General features: G+C 38.6%; 2 protein-coding genes across 6 annotated transcripts; one reads left to right on the forward strand and one right to left on the reverse strand.

Annotated features, from left to right (window-relative positions):
• Positions 1 to 382: 382 nt before the first annotated feature.
• Positions 383 to 12,432, forward strand: LOC113506171. Of its 5 annotated transcripts, XM_026889022.1 has the most exons (16): positions 383 to 569; positions 1,026 to 1,191; positions 1,436 to 1,615; positions 3,033 to 3,281; positions 3,420 to 3,543; positions 3,627 to 3,797; positions 4,050 to 4,164; positions 4,654 to 4,778; positions 5,308 to 5,487; positions 5,643 to 5,749; positions 6,212 to 6,347; positions 6,759 to 6,925; positions 7,538 to 7,686; positions 8,184 to 8,289; positions 9,928 to 9,966; positions 12,335 to 12,432. In XM_026889022.1, exons 1-16 carry the CDS (start codon positions 541 to 543, stop codon positions 12,368 to 12,370), a joined length of 2,079 nt encoding a protein of 692 aa, XP_026744823.1. In that variant the 5' UTR covers positions 383 to 540; the 3' UTR covers positions 12,371 to 12,432. The 5 variants fall into 5 exon arrangements, 3 of the variants coding, with proteins under 3 accessions (XP_026744823.1, XP_026744824.1, XP_026744822.1); XM_026889023.1 differs by lacking the exon at positions 9,928 to 9,966; XM_026889021.1 differs by lacking the exon at positions 12,335 to 12,432 and having other exon boundaries at positions 9,928 to 10,287.
• Positions 12,391 to 17,869, reverse strand: LOC113506172 (exocyst complex component 7-like). The gene is made up of 10 exons (XM_026889024.1): positions 17,767 to 17,869; positions 17,569 to 17,669; positions 17,006 to 17,199; positions 15,098 to 15,401; positions 14,349 to 14,444; positions 14,012 to 14,118; positions 13,650 to 13,756; positions 13,447 to 13,540; positions 12,839 to 13,033; positions 12,391 to 12,521 (listed from the first exon to the last, which is right to left on the reverse strand). The coding sequence occupies exons 2-10, from the start codon at positions 17,642 to 17,644 to the stop codon at positions 12,480 to 12,482; spliced, it is 1,215 nt and encodes a 404-aa protein (XP_026744825.1). The 5' UTR covers positions 17,645 to 17,669; positions 17,767 to 17,869; the 3' UTR covers positions 12,391 to 12,479.
• Between the last annotated feature and the right edge of the window lie 79 nt (positions 17,870 to 17,948).

Here is a 17,948-nt window from a genome sequence, read left to right on the forward strand (position 1 = left end):
TTATAATATAAAATTATCTGCTTTATACGAGCACGAATTTATAAAAATAAAATCGAATGTCTTGGCTAGCGGTAAGGCTGTAAGTAAAGGCAGTTGCAGTTTTAATAATATTCTTACAGCGGCATCTATTAGGCAGGCAATGAAAATAAAAATCAACAAGGTCTGCCAGCATCTAAATTTAATTGTTGAATAGCTATACTTTAAATACCAGTTTTATTATTTTTGCATTATAAGGCTATAAAATATGGTTTTGTTGTCTGTTTTTTTTTATGTCAGATTCAGAGACAATACGCAGAATGATGTTGAAGTTGTCATATCTCATAATTCATGAAAGTTGTTGACTTTTTTGACAGTAACACGGCTGTCATGTCATCGTCATTGATCGCCGGATAGAAGCAAGAGCTCGATTTCTCTCAATAAAATGCGGACTGCAATTCTATTTGTTTATATTTTAAGTAAATAAAGATTTATCTGTAAAAGAACAGTTGTGATATTAGTTAAGACCTTTAAGAATAAAATTCGTTAAATTACAACCTCAAGATGATGGAACATATCCGGCAATTCGATTGGTGAGTGTTTTAATATGGCAGGCTTTTTGGGAAATATGTAAACCGGCAGATTTCAATCGTCTGTGAAAATTAATCAACTATTGTGATACTTAATACACATTATCGTTTTCATTGAATTGGCAAATATAACTATTTCAAATTGTTTTACATGTTGTTTACAATAACAATACTTCATGTCAACAATGTAATACAGTTTTGTAGTGGAATAGTTTAGACATTAATGGACAGTAGAAGCCATAGCTCGGTCAGAAGTATCAGACCAGACATAAGTATGAATTTAGGTCTTTGCCCTGAAAAGTGACGTAATAAACATAAAAAAAATTCAGACTACAGTCTAGTAAGCTTTATTATTCAATCATTTTATAGTTGCCCTAAAAATTTTTTTCAGTATAATTTTTTGTACCTCTTCAGACAAAACTTTGCTACCTTTGTCATAACCTCCATATTCCATTTCAGGTGTGCACCTATACCTGAGAGTCATTTTGTTGAAGAATCGGACTTGGACAACTGTAACACTGAGAAGATAATAAAGAACAGATTCCACGATCCCCTCTTATCGAGTGAGTCAGAAGATGAGACGCCTGCTAAAATTAACTGGGATGAGATGTTCAGAACAAGAAAAGTTAGTATTTTTCTTGTAAATAACCTCAACTTTAACCTTACCTTACCTCTAACCAGTAGGTTACTAGCAATACAGTAGAGTACTATGGTATTGCTTGTAATGTACAATATACAATAGTCCTTCAGTATTGTATAACAGCCATTAAAGTCTCATATCTCCTTACTTCTCTTATGCTAATTTAGCTATATTTTCTAATGGAGTCCCTAGAAAAGCAGAGTAACTAAATAAACATATTTCTTTACAGAACCATAAGATCAAAGTATATGTACCCTGTTTAAGACCTGTGCCACAGTATCCCAAACTATCTGCGCTCACAAATCAGCAGCATTATCAAATATTGAAAGTGTTAAGCGAGGAGAACCCTCACATTGCACCAGATTTAGTGATACATAAACCCCAGAGGCAAGACCACAAAGTTTATGAGGTATTTATTAAAACTATATTTATTTATTTAAAGTTAAACACAGTATTTATTTTATGTATATAATATACATTGCAATAAGTTAAATAAAAGTTAAACAAATAAATAATGTGCTTCCCAATTCAAATCTTTTTAAAACTTTAATTACAATAAATCAAATTGGTTTCTTGACTTTAATGAGTCTTCTTTTTATCAAAAAACATTCACATTTTTTTATTTAAGATATGATTTGTCAAAAATTCAACCACTCCCATACTTTCTTAACACGTTCAGTGCCACCGACTCTCCCGGAGGGTCCACGTAAATTTTATTCCAGTGCCGTAAACTCGCCTGGCGAGTTCAATGAGTTTGCTGTTTTTTTCCAAAATGCATGTGTATTTTTTGCTTAAAATAATACTGAAGACCAAATATACCCTAATCTAAAGAATTACGTGGTGGGCCGGGTGTGCAGACGCAGTTTATAATCGAAAGAAAATAAACTATTCTGCAATGCCTTGAACTCGCTAGGCGAGTTCACTGACATAGAATCTCAAACTTTTATTAATGAAACATATATAATTATGGTAGATACTTTTATTTTCATTTTACCAAAAGTCACATTCACTTGCAAAACAACGGCGGATGGTGTTCTACAACTTGTAGGGCTCGAATTTCGTGTTATTATATAGGCAAAGGAATGGACTACTGAAATACTTCCTTCATATTCAATTCATATATGTATGTATGTAATTGGTATATGGTTTATATTATATTGTGGCAGCGTGCTGCTGGGGAGTTTGTTGCGCCGTTTCTTCATCACAGCTAAAGCACTTAGGAAGCGGTGAAGGATGGGCGATAGCGCGGGTGCTGTCTTATGTTCTTAATAAATTTCGAACGTATTCAAAATGTAATTTTACTTAAAACATAACAAATTGAATAATCATAACATATATAAACGTTCTTCGAAACTTCACAATAAACATTTTAAAACTTTACTGTCTTTTAAACTATATTTAAAAACAACCTGTTTATAAAACAATATTAAATATTCAAAATATAACCTAAACAATTACCACTATTTATAAGATTGACAACCACAGCATAAATTACGAAACAAACATACCTTTTCTTTTATCTGCAGTGTTTCTTGCCATTTTTATATGTTAAATTACACCGTATATTAGTTAAACACTTTTTAATTGCGTTAAACAGGCAACGTAGACTGTCACGGCCACAAAAATAACAAAACATTGTTTTTACCCTAACCCAACGCCACTGAACTCGCGTGGCGAGTCGATGCAATTCATGTTGCAGTGCCGGCGACTCGCCTAGCGAGTCCAACGTAAAATGTAGGCGGCATCTGAGTAATCATCGTGAAAATCGTAGTGGTAATGAAAGTGTTAACAAGCTAACAGTTAATAATATCCCAAAACTATTACAGGCTGTAAAAGAAATATACCTGAAAGAGCAAAAAGAATACATGGAATGGGCAAAGACATTATGGTACATGGACCATTGTATTAGAGCTCTACGTCCCAAGCCTGCAGTAGAAACAGTGTATGAAGCAGAGTTCAAGGTGAAGTTACAGCGGATGAGTAGTTTACCAAAGAAGTATGATATTGCAGCACAGATACCATTAGAGAGTAGGAGGAAAACTTGTGATGCGGTGTTGAAACAAGAGTTGATTAATGTGAGTTCTTTTTAAACGTATTGTTTATTATTGTGTTTAGATTTGGTTAAGTGTAATATGTAAGGTTATAGTATAAGTTTTATTGAGTTGTATTTTCAGACTGACTTTATTACAGTAAAGCATTTTTTTTTCTTCTAGGTACCTTTATCGGACATACCATTCGCCAAAATACCAGAGAACATCAACAAGCAATTCAGCATCCTTCGCCCATGTGCAGTTCCAGAGCCATGTCAAAAACATCCTTACCAGTTTGTCTTGCCAAGTAATTATGAACTTTATCCTATTACCATTAAAGCTTAATTTCACTAAACAGAATCGTAATAATAGTGATTTATTTCTGTACAGATGAAAAAGGGGTTTCAGTTCTTCCAACATCAGAAATCCACAGGGAGTTAGCTCTGTACGCGTTAACTAATGGAGCTCAATACATAGCCAGTGAGAATGCCCTTAAGTGTCTCATGCAACAGAATAGACCTTGGATTATACCGGTATCTGTCTGTGAGACCATTGGACCTGGTAAGTAACCAGATATGAGAGTTATCTTAATTTTCACACCATGTAGCTTGATCCAACATTAAATATAGGGTAGCTTACATTCAGGGCAACAACTAGTATAATTATGTATGTATACTTTATATTCAAGCTTGAGTTAATATATTTTCATCTTACTGATGGATAGTATTTGTATTTTAGATTAAGGTAGATTTTTTGTCTAATAAATAGCAAATTTCAAAACCATAAATGGTTTTCCATTTTCGTTTCCTCTAGATGGTGACAAAGTCAACGTCGTGGTGTTAGACAGTGAATTTTCTGCTCACAAGGAGGACCCACAAATGAGGACATATAAGGCATTTAGACATCTACTGGAACAGGCTCTCATACCGTAAGTGCTTTTAGTTATTGCTTCAAGGAGAACGAGAGCTTGGTCACCAAGTTTGGTGGCTTGGCAACGACGATAGGATCTTACTCACTCAGTCGTGGTAGTGCCTAGCCTTTTCCTAACTACGTTGGGGTCGCCTCCAGTGCTACGTGTATTTTTTAAGGACTGACTGCCTATGTTTTCACTGGACTGAAGACGTCAGCCTCCTCAGTCCAGTGCTCGTGGCAACGTGATACCCTTTCGTAAAACTGGTTGTCAAGCTTTTTAGCTTTTAACTAGCCAAAATGACTGTCAAAGATGTAAAATAACACAATTTAACGTGCCGAATCCGAAAATAAAAAAATTTGACAATTGTTTACTCTAAACATTTCTTACTAATTAACGTTTGCAAGGTGTAAGTAACATGTATCATTAAACTAGTTGCTAAATGTTAACGGGACGTAGGTTAAGTGCTGATTGAACAGAGAATAAACATTGACATAAATTCAACAGTATGAAAGAAAAAGAGAAACTGCTAAAAGACAAGAAGAAGGAAGTACCGTCACCAGTCAAGGCTGAGACTACAGAGGACGCTGACATGCTCAGCGATGACGAGGACAGCATGTTTATATGTACCGGTATGTGACTAGTTTAGTCCCAAATAACTGTTACTGCCTGCGCTCAGGGTAACGGTATGATACGTAGGGCAAAGCGAAATAGTTTAGGAAATCGACAAAAAAAATACTCACTTAAACAAATATAGCATATCATCTAGGTACTAAATGCCGTAGTCTACAATCTTAACTTTCATGTTTGATTTACTTACTCCGTTGGCTCCGTGACCCAAAATTTGTATAGGCCTCTGATACGAGGGAGCGCCACTTTACCGGATCTTTTCTCACTTCTCGCCAGTCATAGCTAATTATCCTAATTGAAGTTCAGTCTTAAGGCTCCATACCAAAAGTTTAAACTCCAGGCAACTTGTCAGTCCTTATCCTGAACATAATTTTGCTCTACAGTTCTATAGGTTCTTCCACATTTTTGTTTATATGTTGTTAATTCGTAGTAGTAGTTTCACTCAAACGAACCTGCCTAATTTGAGTTTATTATTCCGAAACATACCTTTGATCATATAATATGATATTAAACTTAGTTTTTACGTTTCAGATGACAATACAGACAACACAGAAACAGAATCAGTACAACCAAGTTGGAGTAAGCGAATAGATAATAAGCTTAATAATTCAAACTTGGAGAAGGATAGTGTGGGGTACATCACGAGGGCTGTGAGCAGGAAGATCAGTGAGGATGTCCATGATATTGGACTCTACAACTGCACTTGTAAAGGTGAGTGTTTCTTACACAAGAAAGAAAGCATTATTTAAATCTGAATTTAAAATAAGGTGACTAGGAACCACCGCCCTTTACGGCTAAAAAAATTGGTGTCACCAAGCACAAAATTTCATCCTTTTTCTTTGTTTTAAATCTATTGCCATTTGCAGACACAATATACGAGCACCCACCGCGTCGTTCGTTCAAGAGGTGGCAGTTTAGGAGCAAGAGTGAGATAAACTACGACATTATTATACATTGTCCACATAAAGCAAGGGTAAGTCATCATAATCGATCTTCTGGACAATGCAACGATGTGATTTTGTTTAAATGAAACACTGCCTAGTTCGAAAGCCTTATACTGAATAGTCTAAAAAAAATTAACTTTAGATTACTAGATACCAAAAGTGGATCAGTTTCTATTAATTACCATTGGTCATACCCAGGTTAAAGATGGAATCCTACTACTACTTATGCTCTGCTTAAGCAACCTTTGTTACGGTTATGCCATTGAGATGGTGGTCTCAAATAAACTTGAGAGCTATTTTAACATCGCCACATACCACTCACAAATTAATTTCTCATCCAATCGATTTCTGTATTTTAGCTTATTTGTGCGGAACCTTCAGAACTCGCATTTGACTGATTTTTCATATTATACGGATATAAAACTAAGTTTTTCTAGCACTTTTGTTCTAAGACGTTATATAATTCTAGTCGTCTTCTATCGTTTCCTCAGAGTAAAACAGGCGAGTTACTTATCGAACCCATAGTGGATTACCAGCTAGATTTGGGGGCAAGTAAGCAGTCAACTGACAGCATTCGGAGTTTGGCGCTCTCGCTCATGCTGAGGAAAAATGCATCGGTAGTGCTAGGTATGTATGTTATATCGTACCACTGTTCAGTCATATATGATAAAGAAAGTTTTAAATTTGTTTTAACATTAATGTTCGCAGTAAAGTGCATCCAAAACACAAAGTTTTTAGTCATAACTTTTTATTGACATTTGATTTTGTTTTTGTGTCATATTCCTATTTTTTTATTTATTTGTATTATACTTAAGTCAATAAGTTGTTTATTTTCATCAAGCTCTGTTCATCGTCTTTTTTATTCCGTAAAATAGCGTTCTTGTTGGGAGGGACAGTATAAAATAAGATCAATCATTGATGGATTGGTTGTTTATTCAGAACTCTTTTTTTGTGTTGATGCTCAAGATACATTTTTATTTGCAACATCTACCCATAAAGACATCCTATAGCATTCTACATGTTAATACTCGTCACCAGCTCGCGTGGACGGCCCCACCGGCGAGGTGGCCTCGCTCCTGCCGATGTCGGCGGACACGTTCTGCGGCCAGCACCCCGGCGTGAGCGGCGCCCTACACAACACGCTGTACACCGCGCTGGGGCAGCTGCAGGGGCTCGTGCCCGGCCACTACGTACTGCAGCATGAGGTGAGACAGAACCGGGACTAAGGGAAATGAGATAAAGAAATTGGGTTTACACTTTCGTCTGGCCTCATTTTCACAGGTTTAAAGGTTTCGTTTGGGTGCGTTGCTCACTGCGTCACGCCTCAATCGACTGCTAGCATCCATCGCATTCAGTGTGTCTCGATTTAGTCGTGTCCTTGGTAGGCAGGCAAGACTAAACACACTGGTTCTTTGTTTTGTTTGGCCCGTTTACGCCATAATATATTTGAGAATTAGTGTTACTTTTTTGAAAATTTTCGATGTTTTGCATCTGTTATTCGCGTTACGCATATGAAAACTCTTGTGTCGCATTGGTGTCTAAGAAATTAATCAATTGACAGTTTTTTTAGGGTAAAAAAAAGATGGCTGGAATTAAGTTAGAAAAATGATTTGACTGATTATTGACTTTTTATTCTTTTGCGTAACAGACTTTTTAGCAATGGTTGTGAAACAAAAATCTAAAACTACAAACGTTTTGTTGCGGAGCATCGTCTTGTGTTTAAGCCGAGTAGGTCAAAAGAATATTGTTATTTTATAAGTTAGCCGCCGCAACCAATGGTCTATCTGTAAATTCGACGCTCAACCCCCCCCCCCCAGGTGTCGCACGGGCCGCACGCGCTGCTGCTGTCCCCGCGCGGCGCGCGCGGCGCGGGCCTCTCCCTGTGCGGGGCGCCGCCGCCGCGCGACGAGGACAGGCTGGCGCGCAAGCCGCCCGACCTCACGCCTGAACTGCTGCCGTACCACAAGTCAGTAACAGGCACTATGGCTCACCTTGCCTAGTTTAGCCATATAGCTACTAAATACATAAATATCAATCCTTGAGGGAAAGGAAGTGTCTGACTTCTACTGACTAAAACCCAACCATACGCTTTCCTTTGACGTTCGTGTACCAAGACCATGGTAACCTTTCGGACAATGCCTAATGCGATCCACAGAGCTTGCTGACAATTTTTTTTTAACCCTGCTGGTGAACACTAGTCAAATTTTGACTATCTGTTGATTTATTATAAAATGGAGGACTCCGGTTGGGTCCGAAACTAGTAGGGCTACCCCGATAAATACGCGTGAGTAAACCGTTACATCATAAAAAAAATACACAATAGATCAATGTTTTATATTTGCGTAAAACCTAATATTACTTTATGTAATTTTTTTTTTATATCCATACCATACCAATTACATTTGAACTACATACGAATGAATACCTTTAAATAACATGTAAACTCACATCGACTTTATATAGATCCCGAAAGCTGCTTCCGTGCGCCTTCACACCGTACCCCAACCAACTCGTTAGGGAAACAAAGAAACCAGCGCCCAAGAAGAAAGCACCCCCTCAAGCTATCAAGGTAATAACTAAATCATGTACACAGATCATAAATATAAGTTCACCTAAAAACATACCTTATGTCCATTACTTTAAGTTGTTTTTTTTTATTGGCAAGGGTATTGGTAAAGTTACGCAAATTAATTTAACTACACATTCATTGTTACCCTATTCTGTTTGTAGTGTGTACTCAAAGTGACAGCGTTCGGTATACTACATTGAAGTTGCGATTTCGCGAAATCCCGGTTTCGATTCCGGACGAATTTAATATAATTGTATATATATTTAAAGACCTACGTACAGTCAATAGTCGTCACATTCAGATTCAGCCGACATTGTTCCACAGAATATAGAATAAAAGTTTTAGATTAGGCAGTCAAAATATTTTGTGGATAAGAAAGAACCAATACGAAAAATGCCCAAAATACTGATATCTGTTATTTTGAGTACAAAACTAAGAGCCTAATATGGCAACATTGAGTGTTTCATTACTTAACTATTTGGGCAAAGTATGTATGTATGTTTGTTTGGTTAGTTCTCTCAAAAATGATCATAAAAAATATAACAAAATATTTATTTTCGAAGTGACTAATATTTAAACCGGCCTCAACTCGGCTTGAATTTCTCAAGTATTTTTTCAGGAACAATTCAGAAGTTTTAAAACTGAGTTAGTGTTTAAAATGTGCCTTATACCGTCGCGCCGATGATCCCCTTAGGGTGAGGTAATGGTGTTCAACGCCCGCAGTTCGCTAAAGACGGTACGATGACTAGGAGCGAAACTGTGACCCTGTGTAAATACTAAATTATGTTTTGTGATAACATAACTAGGTGTTACAGCGACTTCGCCTATTTATAAAAATGATATAATTCACATAAGCGTCATTAACCCCAGACCATATGAAGACAAAAATTGTTGACCTTTGTAATTACCTCAGATTCCGGGAATTTTAAACTTTTATACCACCCATATCAGATAACATTATTATATGATAAAATCAAAGATGCTATTGGTGGTAAGAGGAGAGGGGAGATGTCTGTCTATGTGTTAAGCGGCACACATTTCATTCTCATTACTAGATATATTCACTGCGCGACATACTCCCTAATTCAGAGCTAATTTTACCTGAAACTTCAAAATGCTCTGTTATAGAGTTTTCAATAATGAACAATTCAACATTAAAACAAAAGATACCATCTCAAGGAAAATCTGTATTATATCTATACTTCTATACTCTATACTAATATATAAAGCTGAAGAGTTTGTTTGTTTGAACGCGCTAATCTCAGGAACTACCGGTCTAAATTGAAAAAATATTTTGTGTTGAATAGACCATTCATCGAGGAAGGCTTTAGGCTATAAACCATCACACTGCGATTAATAGGAGCGAAGATACAATGGAAAATGTGAAAAAAAAAACAGGGCAGGTATAAATCATAACTTATATCTTCTACCCACGGGGACGAAGTCGCGGGCAACAGCTAGTATAAAATATAAGTTTCATCAATTTAAATAGGCGAAGCTGCAGTAACAACCTAGTTAATTTATTCAATAATCATCGGCACATTCTAAACGCTCACGTCTCAGTTCACAAGGTACGAAACGTACAACGGAAAGTACACGGATGTCTGTTTGTTTATATTGAAATCTGCTTGTTGTTAGTTGCAAGCGGAGCAGCCGGAAAGCGGGACCACTCGAAAGGTACCATCACCTACTGGTGACTTGTCCAACGAATTTAACGAATGCCCGACGTAACGTATGGCTTGCCTCAGAGATTAGAGGGGATAGTTCCACTGGGTTCTGTGGTTGCCAACATTTTACCCAGATGTTTGTTTTTTGTTGTGAAGCAGCTGCATTTAGTCTATTTTACGCTTTTATATATATTGTGTTAAAAACGTATATATTTTTGGTAACTGCCTCTTGTCTAAATTTGGTTTTGTTTTCTATTTATGTGCTAGAACATATTTTCAAAATTAAATACCTTTTTACCTGCTTGCTTGAATTATACGTTATGTTTATTATTTTGCCTTTTAATTTACCCGAGTAGAACTATCGAACTAATCTCTGATGAATTTGTATCGATTGCCGGGTCACGCAGGCCCGACGGAGAAGATATTGGGAATAACGAGGATGTGCTGCTGTCTTGTAAAACCGAATAAAAAATAATACGATTTACACAGTCAAGTTCTGGCAGAACGAATTTTCAAGTATATTTTTTGGCCATGACCAGTATAATGATGACTATTTTTTTTACTCATTTATATGTCCACAATCGACAATCCACATTCATTCATTAATTCATTTTCATTTTTTATTATTTTCGTCGTTATGCCAGAACTGCAGTACCAAAGCAATTAAGACACAGAAACAGGTATCTAAGTGACAGTTTTTATGTACTATCCGTTTGAAATACAGTACCTATTTAGGTTTCGATTTATTTTACCGGGACTTCATTTATCTATGATTATTTTTATCATCACGATCATAAAACTTAATGAAAAATAACTTTTTTAAATAAATACAGCAGATGCTAAGCTTCCCGGACTTCCAGTGGCGGATTTATACCAAACAGCGCTTGCATGACGTCTGTGTTGTGGCTAATTATTTTCATTTAGTTTCTTAATTCTTTGGTCACACTGAGATTCAGTCCTCTTGTCACAAGGAGTAATATTATATCAAATTCACTCCTTCAAATACTTAATTTTCATTTCAACGATTTTTTTTCTACAACTTTGTTTTTGCAATACATTAACCTTATTTTATCAGGTTTAAAAGAATGAAAAAAGGTTTTTTTTTGTGTAGTAATTTGCTTCATAAAGAATGTTATTGCGCTGGCTTCGCTTCATAAGTATGTGCTCTCAAAATTGACATGTGGAAATATAATTCTTCTGATATCATTATAATATCTTTTACTTCTAACCAAAATGGTAAATCGGTAAATCTAACGGCCACGTGCAATAGTTATCAGCACGTACCAGAGAAAAATTACCTTTTAAAACTACTATAAAATTACTCTACGTTCTCAAACCATCTTTAACGTTTAATCTAAATACCACATTAACTATAAGTATCAAGTGTAGATGATTTTTAATACACAAAATATTGTCAGTGTTTTATTCCGCTTTAGTGCATGGCGACAAAAAATTAATATAGTACGATGAAACTTTTTGACTGAAACTGTTTTTTATTGAGGCTGATTGACGTTTAAAAAGAAGACAAACTGTAGTCTAGTCTGCATGAAATTTTGTAGGCAGTCACTTTTTATTTAAAAGCAAAAGTGTTTAGACCTTATCTTGTGTTAAGTCTTACAGCCCGCTCAAATATAGTCTCTAATTAAGGGTTCGATTTATAGGTTCCTTTTAATATCTTTACCTTTACTTATATACGTATATCGTATATCGACAAAATAACACGTATCTGATAAATCGGACCAGTTAAATGAAGACCATGTTTGAACGGGGCGTTATATGAATACGAGTGTTCTATATTATGATTTTACTTATGTCTGTGTGGGGCTGTCAACGTTTCCGTAGGTTTTTTATTTTTAATTCAGCTTATGCGGTGCCTATATTTTTAGGTAGATAATTGAATACCCTCAAAATCCGCCATTGTAATGCCCCATACCTAATATCGGAATCAAATGAATATGTGAAGATTTCTCTATTTCCTGTGTTAGGTAACGATAAATTAACGATAAACTTTGACTTGGTTGCTTGCGTTAACATTTTGCTGCTGAGCGAACTCATGATTTATTTAGCAATATATTATTTGAATAATGTTTAGCACTGTAACATAGTGAAATAAGTAGAATTATTCAAGCTCCTAAAATGGGGGAGTTGAAAAAGAGAAAAAGAATTAAGTAATACATAAAATGTGTGCTTAAATCAATAAACGCACACGAGATGGATGGTTATAAGAGGCCTGTACCCCAGGGGTGGCTTATCAAAGCCTATGAAACTATACGACTGGCAATTGATATGAAGACAGCATAACAACACATGGTAAAGCAAGCCAAAGTTTATCACAGATCAAGGCGACATTGAATGTTACGAAGATATTTTTGTTTCAGTGGCCGGTCAGGAAATCGGGCAGGAAGAAACGGTGAACGAATTAAATAAAAACAAATGTTTTTCAATCCTTTAATATATAAATCGGTGATTAAATAAATAGTGTCTTTGCAATTTATTCCTATTCTAGTTGATTCCTTTACACAATTAAGCAGCTTCGTCGAAGTAACCATCCAGTTGAGTTGCGATCTGTATAAGGAAATATAATTGAATTGGCATAAATAATATCAATGGTCAACAACATTACAACCTACTTCAGTCCAGTCGTAAATCACTAAGCATTTTGAAATTCAATTGTGACCTTGACCTATGTGTCATCATTTTTTTTTTATCACGGGATAAAAGAGTGCCATAACCATTTACATATTTGAAACTCATCATTATGTTATTTTACTATTGCAGTACTAGTCCCTGAATATACCACTATTGGATGTAACTATTAAGATAAGTAGGTAGTAAAATCTCAAGTAAAAATAAATAATAGTATTTTAGTATAGTGTGCGTACCTGTAGCGGCGTGTACTTGACGTACTTGTCGGGGTTCTTGGAGAAGGGCAGCGCGGCGTAGGCGTCGTAGAAGGCGCCGTAGCGCGGCAGCAGCGCCTGCTTGTTGTCGCGCTTCAGCGCCTCGCGCAGCTCCGCGTCCGGCACCGCGTAGCCGCGCTGCAGCCGCGAGCACTCCTCCCACTCGCGGTTGAACGACTGCGGTATGGGTGAGTACACAAGGGCACACGTGATGCACTACGACATCACATGCTGAAACCCAGATTGAGCGTGTAGATCGTGTCCACTATTCTGACTCATCCTACACGATGGCGTAATAAGAGGTGCAAGTCATTCAGACTGATGTAATACCAGGTTATAGACAAACGGTCGGCAATATAAGACTGCAAATAGTCAGATTGAACAAACTGCCATAAATACTCAGCGACCTCTTTAATATTTGCTTATTTCGTTTTGCTGTAATAAATTGTCTTGCAATCTGACAGTGCTCATGAACTTAAGTAGCTGTTTCCACAACTTGATTGGGCTCTTTAGGGTAGCCGGAACATGCTATTTCGTTTGTTTTGACTAACTTTATTTTTTCGGAACTAAGTGGCTAAAATCATACTTACGGCAAACTTATCCTTGAGTATTTGCCTGTCCTTGTCGCGTAATTTTGCTGGCAGCGGCTCGTCTAACACTGTATGTGCCAGTAATTTGTTCCAACTGCAAATATATTAAAGATGACAAAGGCAACAGAAATTCAAAAATCAATTTTCAACCTTAGAACAAAGTGCGTAAGACTCAAAATAAATAGTCAATTTTAGAGTCAAACCTCTGTAGGTATGCGTTCTTATGTTCCTGTATCATGTCGCGGTAATTTGTTTCGCACTCCGGTTCTGCCAACATGAGGATGTCTAGGAGGCCGCTGCGCTGCAGACCCTGAGGTAAGAAAACATGTGTAAGTAAATATACAGGGAATTTTCCATTATTGACGAAAAAAGACATGAATCATATAAATACAAAATTCCAACATTAAACAGAGAACAATATTTTTTCGGTCACCAGTTACTTGGTGAGTTTAGAGAAGGTTTTCACATTTTTCAAAATATCACGAAATATATACCAAACATGTTATAATACAAAATCTTATTCGAAACATCTTGGCTAGATATCGTATAATGACTGGTTCCTTACTTGTAGCAAATAATGAGTGTTGTTCAACAAAAATATTGCTTTCAAAGCGTCCGGGTATTGCTCGCTTTTGTTTCTAAGCGCGAAGTTGAGCTGAGCCAGTACTTTTCCTGAAGTAAAAAAAAACAAACAATTGAAAAAAACTTTACGACTTGACGTCAGCTTCAGTTTGTCACATTAACGAGTATTATTTGATCTATCTGAAACCGTAGTACAGTCCTGTCGCACAAGCGTTATTCACTTATCCGAGTGTCAAACTCACGTAATATGGCAGTCACAAAAATCACAAGTTACATATCAACTTGCAACTTAGTGTCTTAGATCATAAATATCTACTTACTCATGTAAATAGCCAGCATGGCGGCGTTCCTGTCTTGTACTCCGAGCAGCTGACTAGCTGCGCGAGCATAAGATGGTTCTGTAGCCAATGCTGGGCCTGTTTAAAAAAATGAAAAATCTTTTTAGTGGGACGAATGGCACTAATCGAAGAACATATTCCCATTCGTCCCCTTTTGAATTAGAATGGGGACGATTGGGAACAAATTAAATATTATTTTTGTAAATTCCCGTTCGTCCCCATCGGGGGACGGAATCGAGGGGACGAACGGGAATACGCGCATATTCTCATTCGTCCCCTCTTGAATTAGAATGGGGACGATTGGGAACAAATTAAATATTATTTTTGTAAATTCCCGTTCGTCCCCATCGGGGGACGGAATCGAGGGGACGAACGGGAATACGCGCATATTCCCATTCGTCCCCTCTTGAATTGGGATGGGGACGATTGGGAACAAATTAAATATTATTTTTGTTATTTTTGGGAATACACGTGCACAACGACATCTAGTCTCACAACAATTCGTGAATCACACAAATACTTGTCCTACGCGGGGATCGAACCCGCGACGCGTACTGTGGGTTTGGCGAAATAACATTAACAAATCGGCAACTATCCATGCAGTCGCTACGCACTAAGTAAATATTTTTTTGTAATTAAAACGTTTTTAAGCGCCTGTTTCAGCTCTATCAGGAAAACTTTGAGTTTGTGCATAATCATTTTTGTTGAAAGAGTAGTGTGTGTGGTCTCACCGATGGTGTGCATGTGCGCGGCGAGCGCGTGCACGTGCGCGAGCGCGGCGGCGGCCAGCTGGTGCACCGTGCCGTCCACGGGCCCCGCCGCGCTGTCGCCGCGCACGGCCTCCAGCCACTCGTCCAGCGAGCGCACGCAGCTGTGCTGGCAGTGCTGCAGCACCGCGGCGAAGGGCGCGGGCGACGCGGGCGCCAGCGCGCGCTCCAGCTCCGGCGCCAGGCGCTGCAGGCGCGCCAGCACCGCCCAGCCGCCCGCGCCCCAGCCGCAGCGCGCCGCGCCGCGCCGCGACCGCACGCACGCGCGCTGCCGGACACACGCGGGGGACGTACATGGCGGGCGACAGCGAGGTTAAGACGCCGAGTCATTATCTCTTTTTAAAAGCTTATGAATTTCGGTTAAGTAAAAGGTGTTCAAAAAGTGGCTACCCTTTAGTAGGGAAAGAAGCGGTAAAAAAGTGTTCGCAGAAACTGAAGAGAAATATGGGCAACGAGGTGCGCTATGATTACATACAATCGTCATCAGACCAATCATCACATTCAGAATGGCAGTCTGGTGGCCCAGAACCAACAAACAACAACTAATTACCGCTATTGACAAACTACAAAGCTTATAAGACTAGCATGATGTGCTGTGAACAACACCAACAGCGGCCCTGAAGTTGCTGCTTGGACTGCCGCCGCTAGACCTCTTCATACAACAAGAGGCAGCAGAGAAGGCGTAGCTATTACCCAGGCGGCCAGAGCTATTTATAGAAAAGACCAAGCCATCAGGATTCTCTCCGATAGCATGGCGGTTCTTAAGGCCTTGGATATCACGTCGTCACTGATACAAGAGTGCCACCAAGCTCTCGAGCGCATTGCCGTGGACAACGCTGTGACCCTACAATGGATAAAGAGCCACAGCGGATAGGGATCCGCTGCTGCTGATCAGCTGGCGAGGAAGGGATCGGACACGCGGATCTTTGGCCCCTGGCCATATCTGCCCGTCCCCTTTAGCCAGTACAGATCATGGTTAAGGCGACACACCACAAACAACCCCTACGAACGCTGGGCTAACATGAACGTCTTCAGACAGTCAAGGGAGGCGGTCCCCATACGCTCACCGAGACTGTCGCGCGGTCTCATTGGGCTAAAGCGCATCGGCTTACGAACAGTGGTAGGCTCGCTGACCGGGCACATTTCACTTAACAAACACCTATTCACCATCAATGTTACAGATAGTCCACTATGTAGGGGCTATCTGCAACATGAAGAATCAGCGGCACACGTGCTCCTGGAGTGCACGGGGGTCATGGAATACCGGGCAGGGATCCTCGGTACACCCAGCTCCGTCACAGAAGCCTGCGAACGTCCCAGGAGACTTCTGCGCTTCTGGAGGGAGTTGGGATGGCTGGACTGACAGTCTCCCAAAGCCACCTGACGCACAATTTGCCGACTTGGAGCCTACGTGCGGAAAAAGGAGCCCATTACCAGTAACCAGTATGGGCAATGAGATCATAACAGCCACTACGCCCACTACCATTTGGATTTAGTTTCCCTATCAAAAGAAAAAAATACAAAAGATCATCATCTAAACCCGCGATTAGAATTCGCGGCAGTCTTGCCAAAAAAAATGTTTTTTATGTCCTATTAAAAATCTGATCAGCCGACGAAATATAACTTCTATGGCAAATAACTCTTAATTCTTTTTTTCTATCTTTCTTGAAATCGTAGTTATTTTCATGTCCCGTTCATAACGCATCAATTGAGTAGTTTTAGCCTCTGTTCGTAACAGTATTTTCAAGTTTAAACTCAATTTTCTATAACCTTAACCTTTTCTTTTCTTTAACCTTGTAATAAACAAGAAACATTTAAAAATTCTCAAAATATCCCATAGTCCTTTTAATTGGAAGGCAGTAGATGGCGTACCTCGACGTCGGCCGCGAGTATGGCGAAGCAGTCCTTGAGCACGGCGGCCAGCAGCGGCGGCAGCCGCGGCAGCGGCACCAGCCCCAGCAGGTGGCGCTGCTCGTGGCGCGCCAGGCGACACACGGCGGCCGCCACGTTGCCCGCCAGCTCCGCCTCCCACTCGTCCAGGGCCTCGCTGCTGCTCTCCTCGGAATCTACAACACAAATATTATTTTAGATCCTCTGAAATTTTACTATTCCAGCTCAATTAGTATTTTTACACGACTTCTTTGCCTAAAAAAAAGCTTATTATTAATAGCTTATCAAGCTATAATGTTCCTGGCTATATCCCAAAACTAGGCTGTTAATATTTTTTGCACTTTGACATTCCAGGATGATGAAAAAATTGAAATTGTAAAAAAAAAATCAAAATTACAGAATATGACGGTGGTAAGGCATTCACCATTATAAAAATTCTACACTTTAATTAAATCGTTTTAATTATTCTAGTCAACAATTTGTGCTCGTAACTATCAATAGGAAGGACGCGGGTGACAGAGGGTAGGTATTAAGTATGTACTTACATGCTTCAGATATAGACTTCCTGGGGCCAATGGCAAGCCCAGTGGACTGTTCTAATGTCTGAGAGGCCTTCATCATGATCTTGTTTGCGCGTTTCTCGATACTAAGTAAACAAAATCGATAAGATTAATTAACCATATGCAAAAATGTTTATTGCAAAGTTTGCTGGATTGTTAACAAATAAACTAGATTTAGCTTACACTTTCTGTAGTTTACTTGTTCTTCTCTGTGTGCTATCTGAGCGATGAAGTAAATTTTTGGCTCTCTGAAATATAAATAATAGTATTAAACACGAATAAGAATTTTTCTTGCAGGCACACTTTGTTGTAAATTTTAAGCTAATATTTTGAGTTTATGTATTCGTGTGATCCCCGCTCACCAT

Source organism: Trichoplusia ni, assembly GCF_003590095.1.
Source record: "Trichoplusia ni isolate ovarian cell line Hi5 chromosome 2 unlocalized genomic scaffold, tn1 tig00002436_group1, whole genome shotgun sequence".
NCBI classification, from domain to species: Eukaryota; Metazoa; Arthropoda; class Insecta; order Lepidoptera; family Noctuidae; genus Trichoplusia; species Trichoplusia ni.